Source organism: Histomonas meleagridis, assembly GCF_020186115.1.
Source record: "Histomonas meleagridis strain 2922-C6/04-10x chromosome Unknown contig_20, whole genome shotgun sequence".
In the NCBI taxonomy this organism is placed as follows: domain Eukaryota; phylum Parabasalia; order Tritrichomonadida; family Dientamoebidae; genus Histomonas; species Histomonas meleagridis.
This window is the reverse complement of record NW_027150805.1, coordinates 388578-413754: the sequence shown is the minus strand read 5'-3', so window position 1 is coordinate 413754 and position 25177 is coordinate 388578. Positions and strand designations below refer to the sequence as shown.

The 25177-nt window shown below is 29.9% G+C and overlaps 8 protein-coding genes across 8 annotated transcripts; 5 read left to right on the top strand and 3 right to left on the bottom strand.

The window, feature by feature from the left end:
* Positions 1-5157: 5157 nt before the first annotated feature.
* Positions 5158-5880, bottom strand: GO595_002709 (Nnt1p; the record flags this gene model as incomplete). The annotated part of the gene is made up of 1 exon (XM_067915649.1): positions 5158-5880. One exon carries the CDS (start codon positions 5878-5880, stop codon positions 5158-5160), a length of 723 nt encoding a protein of 240 aa, XP_067776510.1.
* Positions 5881-7262: 1382 nt separating this feature from the next.
* On the bottom strand, positions 7263-8693 carry GO595_002708 (F-box-like/WD repeat-containing protein TBL1X; the record flags this gene model as incomplete). Its single annotated transcript, XM_067915648.1, has 1 exon — positions 7263-8693. One exon carries the CDS (start codon positions 8691-8693, stop codon positions 7263-7265), a length of 1431 nt encoding a protein of 476 aa, XP_067776509.1.
* Positions 8694-9136: 443 nt separating this feature from the next.
* On the top strand, positions 9137-10762 carry GO595_002707 (UBA/TS-N domain containing protein; the record flags this gene model as incomplete). The annotated part of the gene is made up of 1 exon (XM_067915647.1): positions 9137-10762. One exon carries the CDS (start codon positions 9137-9139, stop codon positions 10760-10762), a length of 1626 nt encoding a protein of 541 aa, XP_067776508.1.
* A 631-nt stretch (positions 10763-11393) lies between these two features.
* On the top strand, positions 11394-12599 carry GO595_002706 (histone deacetylase Rpd3; the record flags this gene model as incomplete). The annotated part of the gene is made up of 1 exon (XM_067915646.1): positions 11394-12599. The coding sequence occupies one exon, from the start codon at positions 11394-11396 to the stop codon at positions 12597-12599; it is 1206 nt and encodes a 401-aa protein (XP_067776507.1).
* Positions 12600-12981: 382 nt separating this feature from the next.
* GO595_002705 (uncharacterized protein) lies at positions 12982-13467 on the bottom strand (the record flags this gene model as incomplete). The annotated part of the gene is made up of 1 exon (XM_067915644.1): positions 12982-13467. One exon carries the CDS (start codon positions 13465-13467, stop codon positions 12982-12984), a length of 486 nt encoding a protein of 161 aa, XP_067776506.1.
* A 173-nt stretch (positions 13468-13640) lies between these two features.
* Positions 13641-14027, top strand: GO595_002704 (uncharacterized protein; the record flags this gene model as incomplete). The annotated part of the gene is made up of 1 exon (XM_067915643.1): positions 13641-14027. One exon carries the CDS (start codon positions 13641-13643, stop codon positions 14025-14027), a length of 387 nt encoding a protein of 128 aa, XP_067776505.1.
* Positions 14028-14948: 921 nt separating this feature from the next.
* Positions 14949-16601, top strand: GO595_002703 (3'5'-cyclic nucleotide phosphodiesterase family protein; the record flags this gene model as incomplete). The annotated part of the gene is made up of 1 exon (XM_067915642.1): positions 14949-16601. The coding sequence occupies one exon, from the start codon at positions 14949-14951 to the stop codon at positions 16599-16601; it is 1653 nt and encodes a 550-aa protein (XP_067776504.1).
* Positions 16602-19336: 2735 nt separating this feature from the next.
* Positions 19337-22549, top strand: GO595_002702 (regulatory-associated protein of mTOR; the record flags this gene model as incomplete). The annotated part of the gene is made up of 1 exon (XM_067915641.1): positions 19337-22549. One exon carries the CDS (start codon positions 19337-19339, stop codon positions 22547-22549), a length of 3213 nt encoding a protein of 1070 aa, XP_067776503.1.
* Positions 22550-25177: the final 2628 nt, after the last annotated feature.

The window sequence follows — 25177 nt, the reverse complement described above, 5'->3', positions numbered from 1 at the left end:
ACAAATAATTTCTTATTTTATACTTTTTTAATCTTTTTTGGTTGAGTTCGAACTATGGATAACTTTTTGATTACTTTATTATTGGCAAAGAATGATACAATTCCTCAGAAAATATAATTTCGATCAGCGGTTACTCTGAAACATTGGCAGATCGATCAATGAATTTTTATTGGCCATTGTGAAATTTCAAATCGTAATATCTCGCGATAATATTATTTTTATACCATAAATTTTAGATAAAGATCTCAATACTATAGGTAGATAATCGAAACATCTAATGATATAAATTATCCATATACAATTATTTATAAAACACTTTCTTCAGTAATTAATGAACATCTTTCATTATATGCTATTGAAAATGTGTGATTTAAAATTAAATTTAATTGTGATAATGAGAATTGTTAATATAATTGATTTTCGTAAAAACGAAATATATAATATGTTTGAGTTTAATAAATTCTAATATAATTGTAGCGAATTTACTTTTTTAATGGGTGAAATTTTCTGGAAACAAAAATAATAGTTTGTAATAAGGTTGGTAAAAGTTGGTGACGTATCCTTTGCCGTTTTTCACCATCGATGATGTCTCGATGAGGCCCTTTTACATTGATAATGAAATTTCATGAAAAAAGTGTCAGCCGTGGTATCGATCATTGCGATGAAAAAAGTGGTGTCATCGAGACATCACAACGTTATTTTTTACCAACCTTAGTTTGTAAGAAGTCAGTTTAGTAAAAATAAAAGACATTTCAACATTTATTAAATTTCATATCTTAATTTTCATATAAGCACAACGATTAAACTGTACTCCATTTTGGTTTATGAAAACAATCAAGATTGCTTTAAGGAATGGGATAATAAACTCCAACCAGATATAAATCCACTTTTCAAACAAAAATATCTTGTAACCATAAAATAATCAATTATTTCTTTTGCAGTAAAATTTACCATATTATTTTCATTTTTTAAATAGAAGTTATTTGGATGTGGTACAGGACGAGATGTTTTTGTAACATCAGTTCTCACCGGAAAAGAAGGCTTATTGGGATTGATATGACACCAGAACATTTAAAAATTGTGAATGATTCACTCGATTATCATTATTCTCAATTCCCAAATTCTTCAAAAATCGAATTTAAGGAAGATTTTTTTTTGAAGAACTACAAAATAATGGAAATTAGATTCATCAATTAATATATTTACTTAGAATTGTATTATTAATTTAAGTACCAATAAAATAAAAGTATTTGGAGAAATTCATCGAGTATTAAAAGAATGAGGAGAAGTCTAGAGATATCTTTTCAAGCACACCACTTAATGAAGAAACACGACTAAATAAATTATTAGTTGGTGGGTGTATTGGGAATGTTTTAAATTTAACTGAATTTGTTATTATTATTAATAAAACAGGATTTTCAGAGATATAACCAGTTAAAATTTGAGTTCTTAATATTTGACATGAATTAATTGATCCTTATACAAGATTTTTTTTTATATTTAAAATATCTAAAATATCTCAACAAAATAATATATTTGAACATGATGTTGGAATTTAACAAGGAGGAATTGGTGATAACGAAGAATAATTTCAATTTGACCGAATGCACAATTTTATTTGAAATCAACCAATACCAATCTCAACTAAATTAAAAGAAATTCTTCAAAAATCACGTTTTTGTAGAAATTTTGCATTTGATAAAGATGAAAATATCGAATCTTATCAAAATGAATTAATTCTTAATGTATTAAATGAATATTTATCGAAGAAAGGAAGTGAATGATGTGCTTCATCATGTTGTTGCAATAAGAATAGCAAATGAAATAAAAAATCAAAAGCAATAAAAACAAGATTGAAAATTTTCTTTATCTTAGGAATGACTCTGATAAATAAACAGTCGAAAATTGTTCGTTAATTTCAAAAATTAATGTAAAAAGAATTGAAAAGAATTTTTTGTAAATTTGAGTGATATCATTTATTTAATTTAGGTGAGATATTTATATATAAAAATCGATATTGTTTGCCAGTACCCTTCTTTAAACTTCTACAGAAACAATGCTTGTTTGGATTATTGAATAAAAATCTGAAGAATGTTTCCTTGATGGTAAATGATGTCATCTTCTTTCTTTAATTTTTTACACGATTCTTACACAATATAATTAGGGAACCTTTTGTCACTTTTCATAAAGAAACATTGTGTTTCAGCTCTGTAAACATCTTCCGATTGCAAAAACTATAAAACATGTATCAGCAAAAGTTTAACCAATGAAATCGCTAAAAGGCAAAGCGGTTGAAGCTCTCTGTATCGTTATTGGCTGATTTATCAATAAGTTTTCAAGTTTTCTCACGGATGTGCTATATCTTCTTAGCTTTCCCAATGCATTTCTTTTTCTTATTACAAACCTCTCCACAAAATTTAGGTTCAAAGATTTTGAGAAATAGATTTTTAGATTTTGACTAATTTTGTCATCTATTTTTAGTGGTAATTGATCAATTATCTATTTCTCAAACTTTCAAACACTCCATTTGCTTTACTTCAGAATCCAAAAGGGATATATGCTTTTCGTTCTTATCCAATGACAAAGCAAATGTATCCATTAAAGGAACAAATTTTATTCTGCTAAAGGATAATGAATCCTATCCATTTAACATCAGCACAGGAAAATATCATTGGGATCTCCCTTTATTAGAATTACTGATTTCATATGTTAAACATTATTTCAGGTTCTTTTCTTTAGTTCTTAATCATTTTTCATTAAAAGCACATTCAGCAATTTTAATGAACAATATTTTCATCAAGAAAATGTTCAAAATCATTGAAACTATTCAAGTTCTGAAGTATAACCTTTTTATTTTGGGATTTTTATTATTTGAAATTAACAAACTAAAATCAAGCGAAAAGAAAAAGCATAAGAATGTTTTAATTTTTCATAAATTCTTTTCAAATATTTTATGGTGATACTTTCACATTAACAATAACAAATTCAAATGATTTTGAAGAAATGGATCAATATAAAGACATAACGAAATTTATAAATATTATTGAAGGAATTTATTCCATTCCAGGTGATTCATTTACAAATTGGTCATCAGTTATTTCGGTAAATTTTGGTAATTCTATATCAGATATTGGAATTTCTGAATTTTCATCATGTTCACAATTAGAAACGATTATTTTTGGAGAAAATGTCACAAGAATTGGTAGCGGAGCATTTTCATCATGTTCATCAATCACTACTAACATTACAATTCCAAATTCAATTCTAATTATTGGGAGTTATTCATTTTCATTATGTTCTAATTTAAGAATATTAACACTTGGCTATGGAATCAGAGAAATTGGAGATACAGCATTTTTAATTGTTATGTCATTGAATGTATTTGTTATTATGGCGACACAGAACCAAATATTGGTTTGAGTGCGTTTTATAATGTTACGACAACAGTTATGACATATCCAACATATATCGACAAGACATTTGGAGAATTACCAGTCAACAGCAAAACGGCAGAAGGGAACTGCAGTCCAATCTCAACGATTTCAGCATCACATACATTTAGTCATAGTAATACATTCTCTAAGTCAAATACATTTTTAGTATCGCATACATTCAGTCATTGTAATACATGTTCTAAGTCAAATGCATACAGTCTCAGTAATACATTTTCAAAGTCTAATGCATATACTGAATCATTTCAAACTGATTTGACGAAATCTTTTTCATATCTATTAACGATCACATTATCTATTACACATTTGTTTACTTATTATGAAATACAAACGAAATCACTTTCACTAATTATAATTAATTCATCGAATATTTATATTGAAACAGAATTTGTTTATTATGATTACACAGTTATTATTTATTCAACATATTATAATTATTATTTGAACTTCTTTACATATATTTACAGTAATGAATTTCAAACAAATGATAATAAAACAACAATTATCATAATAATCGTTTGCGTTATTGTTATTATTATTATTATAATTTCATTACTTGTTATATTATTGATTTGTATAAAAAATAAAAAAGAAGAAATTGCTGAAAATGAAACTTCAGAACAACAAAATGATAACCAAACAACAAATACATTCACAACAGGAATATCTATTTCAAATATTGAAGAAGATCCTTTTGCAGATGATTTCAAAGAAGACAAATTCATTGAGCAAATGTAATTTAGTTAAATATATAATAAAATTTTGTATATTCTAAATGTAAATCATTTTTAATATTGTGGGTTTTGTTTTTGAAAAACTTTTGAAGAAAAATTATTAATGTTTTCTAAAATCTTTTTTGTGTTCAGTTTCATGATTTTTTTTTTTCATTATATTTCTATTTCCTAGAAACAACTATTTCTGTGAACAAGGTTCTTCTGTTACATAACAAATATTTATTTCTGAATATGTATGAGTTAAATACTCATCATAATTTTTATTATAATGAAAAAATTTTCTGTGAATGTATAGTAAAACATGTACAAGAATTCGTTAAATTACTTCTTGAACAAGAAGAAATTTACATCAATGTTAAAAGCATTAATTTGTTTTATTTATAATTCATTTTAATGATTTAATATTTTGAAACAATATTTGGAAATCATTTAAATTATTTAAAACAGCACTTATTTATGCATCTTCAAATGGTCATACAGAAATCGTTGAATTACTTATTGAACAAGAAGGAATTGAGAACAATGCTCAAGATAATATTTTGATAATTTAATATTTCAAAATCATATTTGGAAATTGTTTTAATTATTTTTGACAGCACTTATTTATGATGCAAATATTAGGAATAAAGACATAGTTAAATTACTTCTTAAGCCCATATAAATATAGTCATATTTCGAAAAACAATTGTGTTACTTCTTGAAAAGATGTCAAAAAAATTTTTTTAATATCATTTGTTAAATTTTAAATCGTGTGGGTGTTCTTTCAAAAACATGTCGAATGAATTTATCGAATACCTTCAATTTTTTAAGTTGAACATCCAAATGAGGGCAAGTTGCCACACATTTGCTGAGTTCCAAGTAGGTTTATGAACAACAAACACTTCGAATTCACACGTTTCATTAAATGAATAATAACTTTAATGCATTGGAGAACAAAAATTTATCAAATGTTTATTAATTTTATTTATTATTTATTGTTTCATTTGTTCATCGGCATATGTTAATTTGCATATATGTGCCGTTGATCTGATTTCTATTGGTCCGAAGTCGTCTTTGAACATTGGAGGATGCTGCATTGTTCCAAGTTCTTCTACATTGAACCCAAATTTCTTTTTGGCAAGTTTGAAGAAATGAAGATCTTCTTTGACAAGATGCGTTCTATGATGTGTAAATGTGACAATCGCAAATCCAGTTCGTTTTAAGCAGCCTGAAAGAGATTGAAGTAACTGACTATGACATGTGTGATTAAATACTAAATCAGCAAGTATGGCTACATCAAACTGATCATTATTATTTGCAGCTAAAACAGGAGATATGTCTTTGCCCCATTGGTGTCCTACAACTTTCACATTTGGATATTTAAGTACATTAAATTCAAGATTTTCAATAAGGTTCGCATCTGGGTAATCAGTTGAAACAACATTTGAAGCACCTGCTAATGAACAACATATTGTTGAAAGACCAGCACCAGCACCAAATTCGACAACAGTTTTCCCTTCTACTGAAATATTAAAAAGGTGTTCTTTGATGATTCTTCCCATTATCTTCCCAGCTTCCCAAAGCTTGTCTCCCCAGAGTGAATGATGGACGTTAAGCAAACGAAGGTTAATTCCATCCCAATTGATGACAGGATATTCAGGAATTTGTTCTTCTTCCTCTGGTCCTTGGTCAAACAATTCAGCAAAATCGGACATGGAAGAATTTGTAGAATAACAACAAAAAAGTGCAACAGACTGCCCTTAATTTGAATAATAACATTTATTAAATAATATTTAATATACAATATTAAAATTTATGTAAGGGAGTATAGCTCAGTGGGAGAGCGCCACTTTAGCATAGTGGAGGCCTGGGGTTCAATCCCCCATACTTCCATTTTTTTGCGCAAAAATGTATCGATAAAAAACTTTTTTCTAGTAGATTTAGAAAGCTGAAAATGGAAAATAACAGAACCCAAGGTACGGGCAATACACCAATAAATTTTGGTACTGAAACTTTATTATTATTATCTGAAAATCAGATATATCGAGGGATATTTAATCAAGAAATTCCCTTATTTAACTCTTTCAACTCACCCGAGATAAACACCAATGTCCTTATGTTTACATGAACTCGAGCAATAGAGTATGAAGCTGAAAGAACATTGTTCACTCAACTCCAACCACGTTCCGATGAGCTCAGCCCAAATAACGTATTTTTTTTCATGTACAGTTATGTATAAAAGTGGTAACGCCGATCAAAAAACGTTAATAAATATTTCGGTTTATTTTTCATTTTTATCATTCCACCGAAAGCTCCTTCTTTATGTAAAAAAGAATTTTGTGAGATATGTATTGGTATAATCGGTACTGTCCTACAACCGTGGGAAATTTGAATGAGTATTCAAAAAGTGGAGATTCCATTCAATCATAATATGAAATTTGAATGAGGTGTAATTCGCATTCAAAAATCGGCTTTCAGTCTTTTCAATATTACACAAAAAGTCATGAATAATCGTGAAACTTACCACTTTTTGAATGACAAAAAAGTTGTGAAAAGTATTATAATATTATATTATTACATAATTAAGTATGAAGTTAAAGTTGTTATTTGATGTTGCACATTTTTTTATATATTTTCATGAAAAATAATCGCCAACATCTTCCATTGACATTGATGATCTTTCGGCATTTAAATTTTCATAATAAATGTACTTTTTCTCAAAATCAATAATATTTATTTTAGAAAAAACCTAATAGCATACTTAGCAATATTATTGTGCATATTAATATGTATAAATCATCAAAAAATTATAAAATAATTTTTCGATCAAATTTCGAAATATTTAATTTATATATATAAAAGTCATATACTCGAATAATCCGAATCTAGACGAATAATTTTTACTATAAATTTTTTTAATATTTTAAGTGTATATACTTGAAAAAGTAATTACAAATTTTCTGAAGGGGATGACATCTCCGAGAGTCGGAACCACTCTTCTTCTTTTTATCTCAAAGAATGACAACAAAATTTCATTTGCGATTAGTAAAACGGCTCATTTTTGACCACATAGCTAACATATATATTTATTGAACAATTATTCCTGATAATACTGTAAGTCCTTTGTCGAAATGACAGCAATTGATGCATTTGCCAAACACAGAGCTATGTTTTCTCCCTTACTGTCCCATTTCGCCTCATACACGCTACTTCTTGCTGAGTATCTTCCGATGAGAGTGAAATCAGAAGTTCGAATTATGTTCACTTCTCCATCGACTCCTCCAGACGCCAAATATTTACCCAAAGGCGAGAAGCAAACAGTGTATACGGGTTGCGTATACGAGTCAAACACAGCTATACACGACCTATTATTCACATTCCACAATCTCACAGTGTTATCGAAAGCGCCTGATGCAAGTAATCGACTTGTGCCAGGTGCCCATTCGATAGTATAAACATTATGTGTATGCCCGGTTAAGACAATAGTTTGTGCACGGTCGAAAGGAGACCATATGCGTACTGTGTTATCATCGGCGCATGATGCTAATAATTTTCGCATCGGATCCCATTCGATCTTATTAACTTCTCCGCTATGACCCCGTAACATATGTAACGGCTGAGCATCCCCGCAACGACAGACTAAAATGGTGGAATTTCCAGCACATGACGCAAATATGGAATTATCAAGCCAATCAACATCGAGGACACGGGAATAATGATGCTGAAATATTTGCTTAACTTCCCCTGTTAAGACATTCCAGACAATAATTTGTTGGTCAGAACTGCCTGTGAGTAATAAATTGCCATCGGGTGAAAATTGCATCGTAAAAATGGCTTGAGTATGACGATTTAAGACATACTTAAGCTCACCATGGCTGGTCCATAGGCGTGCAATACCATCTAAACATGCTGTAGCTAATATCGTGCCATTTGGATGCCAGGCTAATGTGGTGATATCTTTATCATTTCGATCTTGGTGGGTCGCATGGTCTAATATGTAATGGTTTTTGTATTTGTGATCACGAATCTCCCATATTATGGCAGTTGCATCATTACTACCACTAGCAAAAAGTGTTCCATCATTATTCCACGAGCCACAATAAACATCTGAGAAATGACCACTAAGTGTTAAAATTTGACTATCTTGAATAACAGTGGGTTCAGAAACTAATAGCACAGGTTGAACGAGAGGTTGGCGTGATGGTGTGGGAGATAGTTGCGTCTTTTGTTTTTGTGGGGCTTTGGGTGGTATAATAGGTTCTTCATTTCGTACAGAATCTATTAATGATACTATGATGTTTTCTGGTGATTGATCAACTTTGGCTTTTTCATTGATGCTTTTCTCAAGTTGCATATATAACATGCCTTTTTTAAGTATTGTAACTAATGCTTGTGGTGGTAATTGGTTTACTGGACAATTTACTCTATCAACGAGTGCTTCATTCGAAAAAATATACGCCGTATGTGGGAAACCTGTTTCTTGAAGATACCGGCGAATCAAGAAGTTAATATCATCTGCAGAAATCATTTGCCACTTTTCAACGCAGGCACTTTTTTGACTAAAACAAAATGGGAAAAAATGCACTTTTTGGCATTCCACTTTTTTAATAGTTTATAAAAGCATCACGAAAACTGGGATAAATTAAAAAATAAGTTCTCTGTTTTTTGTTCCAAAATCTTTGTCAAAAAACATGATGTTTTTGAAATACTATTGTCGAACTATAATATTCTTTCCAACTGACTAAAGTGTATCCATCTTGATTTAACATATTTTTAAAAGGTTGAATGCACAAAACCACTATTACTCTCATTTATTTAAAATTAAACATGATTATAAATAGAATTGGAATTTCTTCATATTTTGTTCCTTAAAAATTCATTCCTTTGCAAAACAAAGAATTGACAATGTTTGTTCGTCATGCGAATCGTTAAACTCCTTTAAATATTGCCAAAAAACGCATTCAAAAAACAATGAGCGATCAAGAGCAGGAAGACGATTACCCAGAAGAGCAATCTCAATACATCAGTGAAACTCAAGAATATGTAATTTCTGATGAGGACGATCCTGATGGTTTTGAATTTATTGATTCTCAACCAATGGACGCTGGTAAAATTGCAGACCTCGAAACAATTGTAAATACATATAGTGCTTACATGTACAAGTTTCCAGCAGTAATTGATCCAACATATACAACTGTTTCATTCAATTTACCTCGAACTTTCCTTCCTTTGTCACTACAAGCTGTTTTTGGTTTTCTCGTTCATGAAGTCATTCTAGAAATCCACATAGAGCTTGATGATTATGATTGGACAAAAGAACCAAAAAGATTATCAATATCTCATCCAATCTATGGGAAGCAATACACAGGTCGTCCTCTTGTTCAAGCTGCTGTCAAAAAGTTTTTTTCCAAGAATTTTTCACCAAAAGCTATCTATCAATCAGAAATATATTTATTAACTCCAACAGGTGAACCTGATGAAGACAAGGTTAATACACTAATACATGAAGGATATGACAAAGTTAAATCGCAGAATGCTTTAGTTTTATGTGGTAATAATTTAGCTCAGGCAAAAAAATTTCTTCGTACAGGTGAAATTGGACAATATGAATCACAGATATCTGTTGAGTACAAGCAATGCCCTTTATTATACTTAGCATTAGAGATAGCAGAATGTTTTTTGGATCTTCAAGATCATTGTTGTATATGTCGAGCTAAACTTCCAACCATTGGTCTTAAGCCATCTATTTGTGGTAGCAAAATGTGTGAGTTTCAATTTACTCAATTAGGCATTGGTAATTCTGTTTTATTAGAAATCAAACGCGATTATATGGCTGCTGACTTACTTGTTTCTATTTTTTCAGCAGCATTAGGCACGGACTTTTTAACGCCACCACCTCCACCACAATTTTCCACAGGACTCTGTACTAGTATCTTAGCGAATTTGCCTGAAATGGAAACGCTCTCAAAATGTGAGAACGATACGGCTTTGATGCACAAAATTTCCAAAGAAGCCTATGAATTAATTCAATGGATAATTCTATCAAACCGCTCACATTTTGTGAGTTTACCACAGCCGATGAAATTCAAACAATTTGGAAGTGCGTTTCAATTTTTATCCTTAATCTCTACACCGGAAGCAGAATTAGAGTTCCAAAAAAGAAATGAAAAATATGGATCATTATATCTGTTTCATGGATCTAAAGGAGATCGATGGCATTCGATTTTTAGAAACGGATTAAAAAATGCGTCAGGTACAAAGCTAATGGCTAATGGTGCTGCACTTGGTGATGGTATATATTTTGCTCGAAACTCTTCTACATCACAAGGTTATGCACAATACTCGGCAAATAATTATAAGAATTCAAAGTTCGGGAATACATTAAAAATTTTGGCGTTGTGTCAAGTGGCTAAAGTTAAAGAATTAAAGGACCACGGATGGGCGCACACATTAACAGACGAAAAGGCTTGCGTAGTAAGGTTCTTACTCGTAAATGGACAATTTGACGTGGACATTATAAAGAATCCACCGAAAAATGTTCCGAAAATTAGTGATATCCTTAGTTATAATGCTGATGTTGCTAACAATGAGAAATGATAATTAATGGATTAATATTAAACAAAAAAATATGAATTATTTCGTTTTGGTGTGATAATAATATTACGTTGTTTTGTTTTCAACAAATTGTATAATATTAAAGGAATTTGGCAAAGTATATTACTTTGGTTATGCTTAAAGTTATATTTCTTCGTGGACTTATTATTCCTTCCCACTTATCCAAGTACCACCACACAAGTAAATAGATATAATAAATCCTGGTAGGTTTTGATACTCATCAAAATTTATAAAGTAGTTGCAGAAAGGTTTCCCAAACACTTCAGTTTTTGAATATAAATCCGATGATTTTTCATTCATTCGGTTCTATCGTTGGGAAACCTTTCTGCAACGACTTTAAAAACTGCTTGTAACTACTTTTTTGGAATCAAATTATTATTTTACCAGGAAACTGAATGATTCAATTCATTTAATAAATATAATGTCATTCTGTTATTTTTGAAAAATCAAGTCGAAAAAAAAAATTTACCCTCAAGGAATTGAATAGTTTACAGATTTTTTATTATTTTGTGTGGGAGGAACTTGAGTTCACAAAATGCAGGAATCCAAAAAAAGAGTAACATACTTTTATGATAACGATGTTGGAAATTTCTTTTACGCACCATTACATCCTATGAAACCACATCGTATTAGAATGGCACATGATCTAATTCTTGCATACAATCTTAACACCAAGATGAAAGTTCTTAAACCAAGTAAGGCATCAGTGGAAGATATGATGAGATTTCACAGCGAGGATTATATACGTTTTCTTCAAATGGCCACTCCAGATAATGTTGTCAATCAAAATGGTTTATTCGACAAGTTTAATATTGGCGATGATTGTCCTGTCTTTGAAGGGTTATTTGAGTTCTGTCAAATATCAGCAGGCGGTTCAATCTGTGCGGCCAAAGAGCTTATTGATAATCGGGCAGACATATCAATTAATTGGGCAGGTGGATTGCATCATGCCAAACGTTCGGAAGCCTCTGGTTTTTGCTATGTTGCCGATTGCGTTTTAGGGATACTTACATTACTCGAACGATTTGATCGCGTCATGTATATTGACATTGATATTCACCATGGCGATGGAGTCGAAGAAGCATTCTATACCACCGATCGCGTCCTAACAGTATCCTTTCATAAATATGGTGATTTTTTTCCGGGCACTGGTCACATCGATGACATTGGCGTTTCAAGTGGCCGTCATTACGCCGTCAATGTACCACTTAAAGAAGGCATGAATGACGAGAGCTATGAGTCCATATTTAAGCCCATTATATCTAAGCTTGTTCAATGGTATTGTCCACAAGCGATCCTATTACAATGTGGCGGGGATTCATTAACAGGCGATCGCTTAGGTTGTTTCAATTTAACGATTAAAGGGCATGCTGAATGTGTCCGTTTTGTTAAAAGCTTTGGGATTCCATTACTTGTAACAGGCGGAGGTGGTTATACTGTACGTAACGTAGCGCGTTGTTGGGCATACGAAACATCGGTTTTACTCGATGAGGAAATATCAAACGATTTGCCGTACAACGAGTATTTGGGATATTATGGACCTGACTATAAATTACATTTGGAAACTTCGAATATGGAAAACTTAAATACGCCGGAACAATTAAATGAAATATTGGAAAGAGTTACCGAAAACATTAGGCACATGCCGTGCGCTCCGAATGTGCAAATACTGGCAGATAGGCCTGAAAGGCTGCTGTTCGACTCTGATGACAGTGATGACGAGGAAATAGATGAAAGACTGATCGGAAGCTATATAACGACGAGAATGAAATTGAATACATTGAGTTGCGATGATGAAAATGATGAAAATTTTGTGTGAATTAGTAAAAAAATGTTTTAAGAGTTGAGACGATATAAAATTTTTTTAAATAGTGTGAAACAATTATTTAGTTAATTAAATATATTTCAAATTAATTTTATTGATATTGGAAAAAAGAATTGAATTATTACTATCAAAAAAATTGCAGAACACATGAAAAATCTGAAAAAGAAAATATTGTTTTACAATTAAGTCATTATAATTGTATCATTACAATCAAAAAAATTTCAGAACATAGTGTAGCCTGAAAAAAAGAAACTGTAATTAATAAAATAGAAATTTGTTAAACATTTCATTGTTAAACAAATTATAAGTTGAGCGAATTAATAAAAACATTAAAAGTTTCAGTATTTGAAGAGATAATGAATGTTTATTTATATACTTACCTTTGTTCCATAAGGAAAGGTGTATGTTCTATGACAGGCTCGTTCTTTCCACCAACAAAGCCAAGTTTTGAGCCTCGCCAAAGTGCGAAAAGGATGAGACCTAATCCAATTACAATTGCTGTAAGACGATTTTGTATTGAAAGACGATGATTAGATGAAATTGCTGTAGAAAGTGATGAAAATCCATTTGAAATAACTGTCCATAAGTTATTGAAAGACATGAAAACACTGTTGATGATAAAAAGCATGATACATGGAGAAACAGAAGTAACAAGTGGTGTGAATGCAATAGAGTTACCAAGCTTTTGATTAATTTTTTTGATTTTTGCTTTTCCAGCTTTACTTTCAAAATCGGTTACTTTATTGGTAAAACCAGGTGGAAGAGGAACTCCTCCATCTTCTTCTTTTTCTTCTTGTGGAGGTGGTTGTTGCATTCCAGGCATTCCTGCCATCGCTGCTGGATTAAATAAGTTTCCGAACATTTCTTTATTCGGAACAAACCTAGTCAATTTACGAGCAACCACTGTCACTTTTACTGAGCGGAAATTCGAATTATTTTTCACATCAAATGTCTTGGATTTCGATTTTGGCGCCAAATTCTGGGAAAAGTCAAAAAATTGAATAAAAATAGAAATGGCATTATATTAGTTGATAAATGTCTGATTCGGAGTTTTCCTTCGAAGACTCGAACGATTCTGATGAAGAATTAGAGTCATCGGATGATGATTTTTCAGATGATGAACCAAAAAAGAAAAAGCCTACAAAATCCGCAGCACCAAAGAAAAATGCCAAAGCAAAAACAGCTGCAACAACAAAAGCAAAAACTACAACAGCATCATCTACAAAGACAACAGTAAAGACTGCAAAAGCAAAAACAGCTGCAACAACAGCAACGGTGGCATCAACAGAAAAAACATCAACAGGATCATCTTTAAAAGTCATAACAAGCGTTCCATCTTCAAACCCAGGACAACATCTTGTTCATGCAAGGTGCATTGGATTGAGTAAGCATTCAAATCTTCCTCCTCTTCACCACAAATAATTTTATATGTAAAATGTTTTAAGAGTTAAAACATAAATAAACTATGTAAAATAGCAATATTAATTCTGTTTGTTTTTATTTTATTGTATCATTCTTAAAACAAAATTATAATGTGTTACGAAAATTTCATAATTCTTTTACTTCACATTTGCAATAAAATTATATTCTTAAATTTAATAATACAATAGCAAAAGTTAAATAGTAAATACATATTTGTAAAAGAAATGAAAAAATTGAACACAGGATGATGACAAACCATGCAAAAAAACCATTTAGATATCTACAACGCACTAATATTCATCCTAACACTATGTTAATAGCAAAGAGATGTGACTCTAGGCTGAAAATTTAAAGAACGATAGAAATTTTTTTCCAAAATAACGGATTTTACGAATGTCTTACCAAACGAAGGCATATCGTATAAAAGGACAAAATTTTAATTACCAACCAAGCATCACAGTACATGGAAATGGAGTTTCGATCGAGAAATTTCATCCTTTTATTGTCACACAAAATTATAAAAATAATCAAAATAAGACTCCAGACAATTCGCAAGCAAAACTCCCTCGTTTAACAAAATTATCAGTTAGAGTGGAAGAAGAAAATGTACATCCGAAAAAAATTAATGATTCTCAATATGTTTTATTTGACAGATTTTTCGAGGATTTTATTAAGGGAGTTACTGAAACCTCTGTATATGAAGCTATTGAAAGATGTTTTAAAGAAAATTTAAATTGCAGTCAAGGAATTTGTTGGGTTAATATTCCTTCTCTTGATGTCTTTTTCTCACCAAGGAAGAGCATATTTATCAAAAATTCGACTGGCCTTTTTTCAGAGGTCTATTCCAAAAAAACAATTATTATTACAAATAATCCAGAAAAACATCCATCTTATGATGCAACTACAGATTCACTATACTCTATGAGTGGAACTCCATCCATGATTTTCCCCATTCTTGACAATCAAAATGCGTTGTATGCAATAATTACACTTTCACGTGATTTTGGGTCTGAACCATTTAATCAAAATGATCAAAACTTTGTAACTTTTTTCCAACATAAGTTTCAAATCATGAGCCGCTATTTCTTAAATCAAAACATTCAAGAACCAATTCTATTAGATTTACTTCAACTTCGAACTACACAAGATCAACTTCCATCATTTTTAAAGAGAATAAGTAATCTTTTCGATTGTAAAACATGTGAAGTTTGGACATATGATAAAGGAAAGAAAAAAATTAACAAATATACTGAGAAACAAGAAGATATACAAATTGGCGAAGGCGGAATTGTTGAAAAAGTTTTAGAATCAGAAACAATAATAAACATAATGAACACAAAAGAAAACCCTTCATATAATTCATTACATGATGGTGAAAATGGCGATCCTTTAATTGCAATTCCTGTTTACAGAGAAAAACATATTTTTTACGCCATCGTTTTGAGGCGCCCTAAAAACCGCCCGTTTTTTACTAGAGACGATGAAGAAACTCTCAAAAAGATGGCGCCGTTTATTGCTCTATCGGTGCATGATTCATTTCAATTCTCCAAAATTCAACTTGACTTCGAAAAAAGAACTGCTGAAAAAGAAGGGTTGTCGGCTTTATTAGAAGTAGCAGAAATTATTTCGGGTCAACTTGACGCAGAAAGATTAAGTGAGATTATTATGGAAAAAGGTAGATATCTTACAAAAGCAGACCGATGTTCTCTCTTTTTAGTGTCACCAAAAAGAGATCATTTAATTACTTCATTTCATCGCGGTCTTAAGAATTGTATTGATATTCCAATAACAAAAGGTATTGTTGGTAGAACAGTTACCGAAGGTAAAGCGTTAAACATATCAAATGCGTATGAGGATGAATCATTTGATAAAGAAACAGATTTAAAGAATGGATATCATACCAAATCTATCTTATCAGTTCCTATTTTTAACCAAAGGGGTGAAGTAATTGGTGTTACTGAAATGATTAACAAACTTGACGGGAATGATTTTACTACATGGGATATGAACATCATCCAAATTTTCAATGTTTTCTGTGGTATTTCTCTTGAAAACGCACGTCTATATAAAGATTCTGTTGAGATGTCGAATCAACTTCGATTATTCTTTGGGATTTCTAATGCAATATCAAAAAATGAAGATATACAAAAAGCTTTAACAGACATACTTGTTCATACTCGAAAGGCGCTTGATTCTCGTAGGGCTTCTATCTTTCTAATTGATCATGAGAACAAACTTTTCCAAACGTACGTCATTGATGGCGGAAAAGTGCCACCGACGATACCGTTATCGAGCGGAATCATTGGTGTGTGCGCAGAAACTAAAAATAGTCTCTTTGTTAATGACCCTTATAATGACAAAAGGTTTAACAGAGAAATCGATGGCCAAACAGGATTTAAGACAACATCTTTATGCGTTGCTCCAATTACATGTGCAAAAGGTGAAATACTTGGAGTGGTGGAATTGGTAAATAAGATCCATGGATCATTCAAGGAGAAAGATATGTTATTCTTACAGACTATTGCTTCTTTCATTTCGGTTTTGATCAAGAATATGAAAGAAATCAACAATTGACTTTGGGTCAAAATATTTTTATGAATTTGTGTAAATTATATTTTATTTTTTAATTTTATGGAAATTCTGCAAGTTAAAACTCATCGAAAATTGATTAATTTGTCATAATATATATTTAGAAAAAATGCGAAAATAATGAAACTCTATGTACAACATATGACTAAAATTATAATAATATACACGAAAAATGAATTTTTTATTGTCCATTTCTGGAAGCAGTTGAAAAACATAGCTAACACACTCAGTTAATTTTTATGTGATGAATTTTTTAAACGGTTGAAAAAAATGTCGGCTCAAAACACTCTCCAATTTCGAGCTGAAGTTCATTTCGAAAATTCACAAACATTACCAGGCATTATATTATTAAACACAGTTAATGGAAGTGTTTACTTAAATTTTTATAAAAGAAATCTTGATGATAAAAATGATAAAATTCCAAGAGGAAGCTCTCCCGACCAAGTTAGAGAATTGGCTCAATATTTTTGCTACAAAATTGTTTTAAAAAATCATGAAGTTTATGTAATTTTCGATGATTTTGAAAAAGGTCCGCAAATTCTCAATAATAAAATATACCCACAATCCAAGCAAAAATCAAATAAAAAGTCTCCTTTGTTTTTCAAGATCGTTGGTATTCGATCTGAAATTGATAATAATGAAACTTCTTTCAATTTACACCAAATTTTATCTGATTTCATAATATTTCTTAAACAAAAGTACCAAGTCATTTCATATCATTCAATGCCATATTGTTATTTAATCAATCCATTTGATCGTGGTCCATCAAATGCACATACCACATTTCTAATTCCACAAAATTCTATGCCACCTGATCCTATTGGTGATATTATACAAACAATCGAGGGCTTTAAGGTTATAAAAGAATTTTCACCTTTAAACGAACAAAAAAGGTTCACTTCACTTACCGATACATTCAAAAATCCCAAATTTGAATGCAATGCCGATTATATTCAAATTCGGGATAACTGGAAGCAAATGTTTGATAAAAAATATGAACCAATTCTAGAAAATCAAAAAGTCTTCAAAGAAATTGTTGAAAAAGTTGACACTAATATATCTAAAATACCTGAACTAAATGAAGAAGAAGTACTTCGTGAAATAATGCACAACGTAATTTTAACATATGTACATTATAATTGGGATGGGTCCAAATTCTTATGTGATAATGTACGATTTTTATATGTAATTTTGGATGCGTATGTTTCTGAGTTTGGAAAAGATTTCGATCAAAGCAAACAAGACTTATGCGAAAAACATCTCTTCCAAACACTGAATTACATTTATATTTTCGGGTTATTTTCTGATTTTAATAGTCTTCGAATGCAAAAATTATTTTCCACGGCGTTATTACGTGTTACATTATTTTTCTGCAAAATGTTACCATCTGTTATTCCTTATCTAATTCAGAAAGACATTATATCGTTGGATTTTATGGTGGAAGATTGTTCTAATTGGTTTTTATACATGTTTAAAGCAAGTGACTTGCAAAAGATTTGGAACGAAATCGCACAATATAATGATATATTCCATTTCTTTAAATGTTTTGTGGTTTCGTTATTAATATTACTTAAAGATGAAATAGATAATATACAAGTGCCAAATGAAACAATTTTCTTAAGAAGATTTCAAAAAATAAAAAAAGAATTTGGTGGTGAATCAGTTGATAAGTTGATAACATATGCGCGGCACTTTCATTCTATGTTTGAAAATGAAATATTTAAGGATTAATTTTAAGACACTTTTCAAATAAATTGTCTTCATGAATAAAAAAATAATGTGATGTATCTATTTTTCTTTTTTAAATATATTTTCATCTTCATTGCTCTATATCAGTTCTATAAATTTTATTGATGATGATAATACATATGGAGAAATAGTAAAACATTTCGCGTACGTTTATTTTAAATGAGTGAAACAGAGCAATTTTTAGATCAAATAGCTGAAAATGCACAGATAAAGGCAGAAATACATTCTATAAAAGCATATCGGAAATTAGTTCAAACACTTGACAGAAAAATTATTTCATTATGTTATGATGAAGCATTTAAAAATAAAAAACAAATTGTAAATTTAGAATCAATAATCAAAGAAATACTTATTGGCCCAGCACCTATTGAAAGCGCTAAAACATTCAAACAGCGTATGCAAACAGAAAGAGCACAAAAGTTAAACGAATTGCAATCAAAAAAAATAGAAAATTTTCGTTGTAAACTCCAGCAAATACAAAACAAGCAAGAAGACACTCTAAGGGTAATTGAAAAATTCAATTCTAAAATAGATGAACATCAAGAAATTATTTTACAATCACAGACTACAAAGGAAAACATACTTCAACAAATTTCAAACATTACGAAAGCAATTGAAGTAAGTAAAAATACCAAAAAAAATCTTTCTAACAAAGTGTTAATATCACAATCTATTGGAATAAGACTACAAAGATCCATAGAACAAGCAAACAGAAGTCTCCTTGAATGCTCCCAAAATAGTGTGAAAGATTTTTGAAAAATTTAATTTTAGATCCGAAAAAAATTAATTAATTTCAACATTGCACAAAAAATAATCAACACGCCCAAATCGGATTATGTGCACATTTGTTAATTAGTAAAAATATTGTATACGAATGTTCTGTTTTTATATTCTTGTAAATGTTTTGTCAATTTTTTATATAGAAATATTTTATTATTTGAATGAAAACAAATTCGACAACGTACAATTAAATGAATCAAGAACTTGATTGGAAATCAAAAATAGAATTATTAACTGATCAAGAAACCACTGCAACATGGAAGCCATTTCCTAACAATTATGTCAATACTCGACCATCTGTTGATATTCATATTCCACAAATTTCATTACATGCTCCTTCAATTCATGTTCTTTGTAAGATAACAGATGATTTTGCCTCGATACAACAATATGCATTTGATGAAGAATCATTACCACCTAAAGTTTTATGTTGGAATGATGTTTCAGCCCTTGATGTTAAGATGGCCACCAAGACAGTCAAATCTGGTGTTGAAAAAGAATATCGTACATTAATTCGTGATGATCAATGTCAATTTTCCATTTCATTTCAATCAGTATCTGTTGGTAATCGAAGTCATCTTCCCCTTAAAGATTCTGAATTATTAGTTTATCATGTTCTTGATCCAACTCTATCACAAAAGTCACGTATGACTCCCACAGTTTCCCAATCTAAGAGCAAACTTAAAACTTCACTTAAAACATCATTAAGTAACAATGAATTACATAACTATCAAGAAACCACTTCAATTAATCAAAGCAAGCAATATTTTCAAATGACACAACAGCCACCGATTCATGATGACATTGATGGGCTTAAACGTCTCCGCGATGAAATTGATCGAAGTGCTATTTTTATATTAGACTGTAATTTTGCCAAGAAGGCCTTAGATGTCCTTAGTAATTTACATCAAAACTATATAATATTTGCAGCAACTTCTGGCTCATTATTATATACCCCACGATTACCATGTGACTTATTTACATCATGCATGTTAACACCTGCAAAAGTCGCATTGTTATGGCAAACACAAAATTATTCTGATATTCGAAGTGGTTTATTATCCGAAATTGATTTACAATCAATGATCGACTTATTTAATGATTCCGAATGTGCTAATGATATGTTATCATTACTTGAGCAAGCGTTAGTTTCATATGTCGATAAAATGGCTTATGAATCATTACAAGATAACTTACAATTGTTTTATTCTTGTTTTAGACAAAATAAGTTTTTATCAAGTTTATTCACTAATTTTATATTTGCTGTTAGAATGATGAAATCTGTTTCGACATTACCAATATCAGAACCTGCTTTACCTGACTTAACTTATCATCCTTTATGGGATTCATTTGATTTACAAGTAGATCGTGCATTATATTCGATTAAAGAAAGTTTAAATCCATCGCCAACTAACTTGTTTAGTATGTCCGAATTACTTGAAGAACAAGTTAGGAAACTTCAAACGTGGATGTTATTCCCTGCCAAAGGACGACCTGTACCTGATGAGTTACCATTTTTAGAATTGTTATTATTTATACCTGAATTTAGAGCTAATTCTATAAAATTCTGTTCTAATTATGTTAGAAGCTCTAGATCTGCTGTATCTCAGTTTTTAAACACTAGAGCATTTTCTATTCTATTAAAATCAAATATTTTAGAAGATTTACAAGACCCTGAAACGATTACATATTTTTCTTATTTAATAGTAAATTGCGCTCTTTTCGATAAATCAATGAAAAAGTCGTTTGAGCATATGGTATTATTTTGGTTAGAACATATTAAATCAAATAATGAAGAATTAATTATAGCTTCTTTATCATTTTTATTATTATTTTCTACTGATCCACAAAAGTTAGAATTATATCATTCACAAAACTTAGAGACACGTTTACAAGAATTAGTTAATCATAATGAAACTAAAATTCGTACATTATCACATTTAATGTTATCTAATATGAAAGTTCCATTAGAATTTCCTGTTAAAAAGATTTGTGATGAAAAAGCACCATTATGTCGAGCTACATTTGTATCACGTATTACAACTACAATGAATTCAAGCATTAATGTTGATGAACGATTACGAACTGAATTATATTATGATTTAATATTATCATTAAATGATCCATATCAATTAGTTCGTGAAGAATCACTTGTAGCTTTATCACATGCATTAAGTAATGAGAACCCACAATTTTTAGCGTCATTACAAAACTATTTAAGTGAATGGAGAGATGATAAAGCGAATAATCCATTAGTTACATTATTAGGACATGAATTACAAATATTACAATTCGAACCATCACGGAGAGTCAAAGAACGATTATTTGAGTTTTTATTATTTTTATCAAATAAATTCGATGATAAAAATGTACAACCACTTGAAAGTAATTTAACGAATTCTTGTTTAACTAAAATCGTCGAAAGTACTGCGTCTAACTTAAATCCGCCAATATTCTCATCGAAAGCAATGAATGTCGAATCAACATTAATTGGAATTCCTGCATTTTCTCCATCTGGACTATTTGCATGTGGTGATATCTATGGTAATATTCATAGTCAAGTTATGGATAGTGGTATTATAGTTTATGATGATTTTGTTTCGAACAAAATCTTTAAATCTTCATTAACAACAAGATTTAAACCTTTATTTAACATTAGTATTGAAACGAATAAAACAATTTCATATTTACAATACATTGACGACATGAAATTATTAGCAATAAGTAATAAATCACAAGTTATTGTTCGAGATGTTAATATCATTGAAGATTCAGTTGTCTCATTTTGGATGACGCCACCCGATATATGTAATAATGCTATAGCTGATTACAATTCAAGTTCATTCCAAATATTACATTCGACAGGTAAATCGATGGCTCATATATTCGACATTGAAACACAACAGAAAATTATCGATATTCGAATTCCACGTATTAATATACATAATATGAAATGGTTAAATTCATATTCTTCTTTGTTTTATATCGCGCAGAATGATTTGTCGATATTTGACGTGCGTGAAAAAAAGGCCGTCGCTAAAATCGATGGCTGTGGCGTCGATTTAGTGAATTGTAATTGTACATTGGCAATGCCGTTGTACTTAATGACTGCGCACGAAAAATATGTGTCAATCATCGATATGCGAATGATGGAAACACTTCCGAATAAAATTTGTACGCAATTGCCAATACAGCAATTCGAAATCCATAAGTATCTGCCTTTCGCTGTGGGATGCTATGGAAATAAGTTGCGGTCGTTCTTGTTCGAGGACGAGAATAACTTGGAGCAACCCGAAGTGCAGGACTTCCCAGGAGTGCCTGACGCATTCTCTTTGCATCCAACAGAGGCTTCGTGCGCTGTAAGGGTTGGAAATAAGATACAATGTATGATTATCGATTATTAAATAAATTGTGATGATTAAATAAAGAATTTGTTTGGTAACATGTTAAATATGATTCATTGTAATATGTGATTCGTGTTTCGTAAATTGAAGAAGATTTATTGTTCTTAAGAACAGTCTCCTTTCAGTGAATAGGACATACAACACATACATATGAAGTTAATATATTTTATTATATATATACATATATATCAACAAACAATAAATATTTATTCATTTGATAATTCAGTTAAATGTGTATTAACCCCCAATGCTCCAAATATAGGACAATTCCAATAAAATCAGATTTTAATGAAAAATATAATGGTGTCATAGGGAAACAAAATTTTGGTACCACTCGATACATCATCTTATATAAAATATTGATTATTTATCAAGTAGAAACAAATATTACAATGGATATTATTGAAAAAATTCCTGAAACAACCACAGGAATAATCGAAGATATTATTAATAAAAAAATATGGATTCATGTAGCAGCGATCAATAAATCAGGCAAATAAAGCAAAACATCTCTACATAAAAGCAAGTACAAATACTTTTAAACAAAGTGATACATACTCTAAAATTGAATAAGCCCCTTTACGTATGGAGCTTTAAGTAAAATAATTTGTCTATTTGTGTCTCTTTAACGTACATTTGCTGTTGGTAATTGAATATTTTACATTCAAACTCCATATATGAAACAAAAAGGAGAGTTTTCATATCTAAAGCTCCAAAATACGGAGAAAGAAGTAATGTTAATTCGACAATTATGCTCAATGAATCCAATTTGTTCACAATTTTTTGTTTCATCACTTGATCCAAAATCTAGTCAATTAATTTTAAATTCTTTAGTTTCTTCAAAGCCACCATTTAAAATATTAACAAAAACAAGGAAATTTTCAAATTATGATTTAAACTGGTTATGTTATTGCTTATTAAAATTTAATAATTTAAATTCAGATAATTTTAATGAATTACAATATTTAATACACTATACCTCCCAATTTAAGATAAGTTCTTTTGAACCTATTTTAAGATTTTTAAATAATCCTGATTATTATTCCAGAGATTTTATCAAAGAAGGGGAAGCTCTTATTTCAATGTTTTTAAAATCTCAAGGTCTCTTTATGGCTTTCAGTAGATACATCAAGTTTAGACTCAATGACAAAATCTTAGCAAAATTTTATGAGAAATATGGAATTTCAATGACAAATGTATTTCCATACGAACACATTTCGATCAACGAGCATGTTGATATCGAACAATTATGTCAAATACCAAATTTTTATAAACTTAAAGATTATGGTGTCAAGCTTCAAAACAACTTTTTTGTGAAATATAAGTTTCCAAAAGTATCATTCTTTGGCGGTAATAGCAGACTTGCTTCATTATTCAATACATCTGCCATTGAACATACACATTTTCTTGATGTTGCATTTCAATCATTTTTCGAAAAATTCGAAACAGACATTGAAACAGCGCTTCAATCGTTAGCGCTTTTCCCTGATCTCCAAGGCTTTGCAATTCTCAGTCATTTAAAGGATGATTTTATGAATTATTCATCATGGATATTAAACATTTCACAGTTATTACCAAAATCGAAATCCATTGCGAATGATTTTATTAATCGAATTTCCAATGAAAATGAACTATTAAATCATTTAAAGAACTTAACAGGAATTTGTAAAACATCAGAAGACTTAATTAAAGAATCATTACCGAAACAAATGAAATATTTTTTCGATACATTTGATTATATACCATTTGAATCAATACAAAACATATCAATCATTTCAATTGATGATAAAGAACTTCTTATTGATAAAGACTTTATTAATTATTATTTTACGTTATGTTATTCACTTCAATTATTAACATCTGATGAAAATGATCCAAAAATAATTGAAAAAATCGAATATTTATTAAATTTAATCAAAGACAAAAACACATTAAATAAACTTACAATTGATATTTTCTCATTAATTTTTATTACTAAAATTAATGAAAATGAATTTATTAGTAAAACTAATGTTGTCGAAGCATTAATTCCTTTATTATTATCATATTCAGAAGATGTTAAATTACAAGAAAAACTTAAAGAGTCAGTAAAAAAGCTTCAAATTTCATGCGTTTTATCAGATTCACAAAATATAAATATTATTTTACAATCTAAAGATTTATTATATAAAAAAGCTATTGAAGCAGGTGAATTTGATATTGCTGATCAAATTATATCAGAGAAAGCACAAAATAATGTACATTATATGAAATTAAAGAAAATGAATCAATTTAGATTAAATAATATTGTGCCTAATAATGATCTTGTTAAAGAAGAAATATATTTTTCATTTAATAATTATAATGAATTAATTCAAAAGCCAATAAGTGAAATTACCGAAAAATTATTCGAATTACGTAAAAATAATGATAATATGGATGTCATTAAGAAAGAAGATATTTCTCTTTATATATTAAAACTTTCGAGATTAAATGCAAATGAATGGAAAGAATTACCAAAAATTTCAAATGCAAATTTAATTAATTCATTTTTCGAATATTTAAATTCAATTTTTTCAGTAACTTTACCAATTAAAAAAATTGGAAATAATTTATATGAAATATTAAATATTCCACCGAATTTATTAA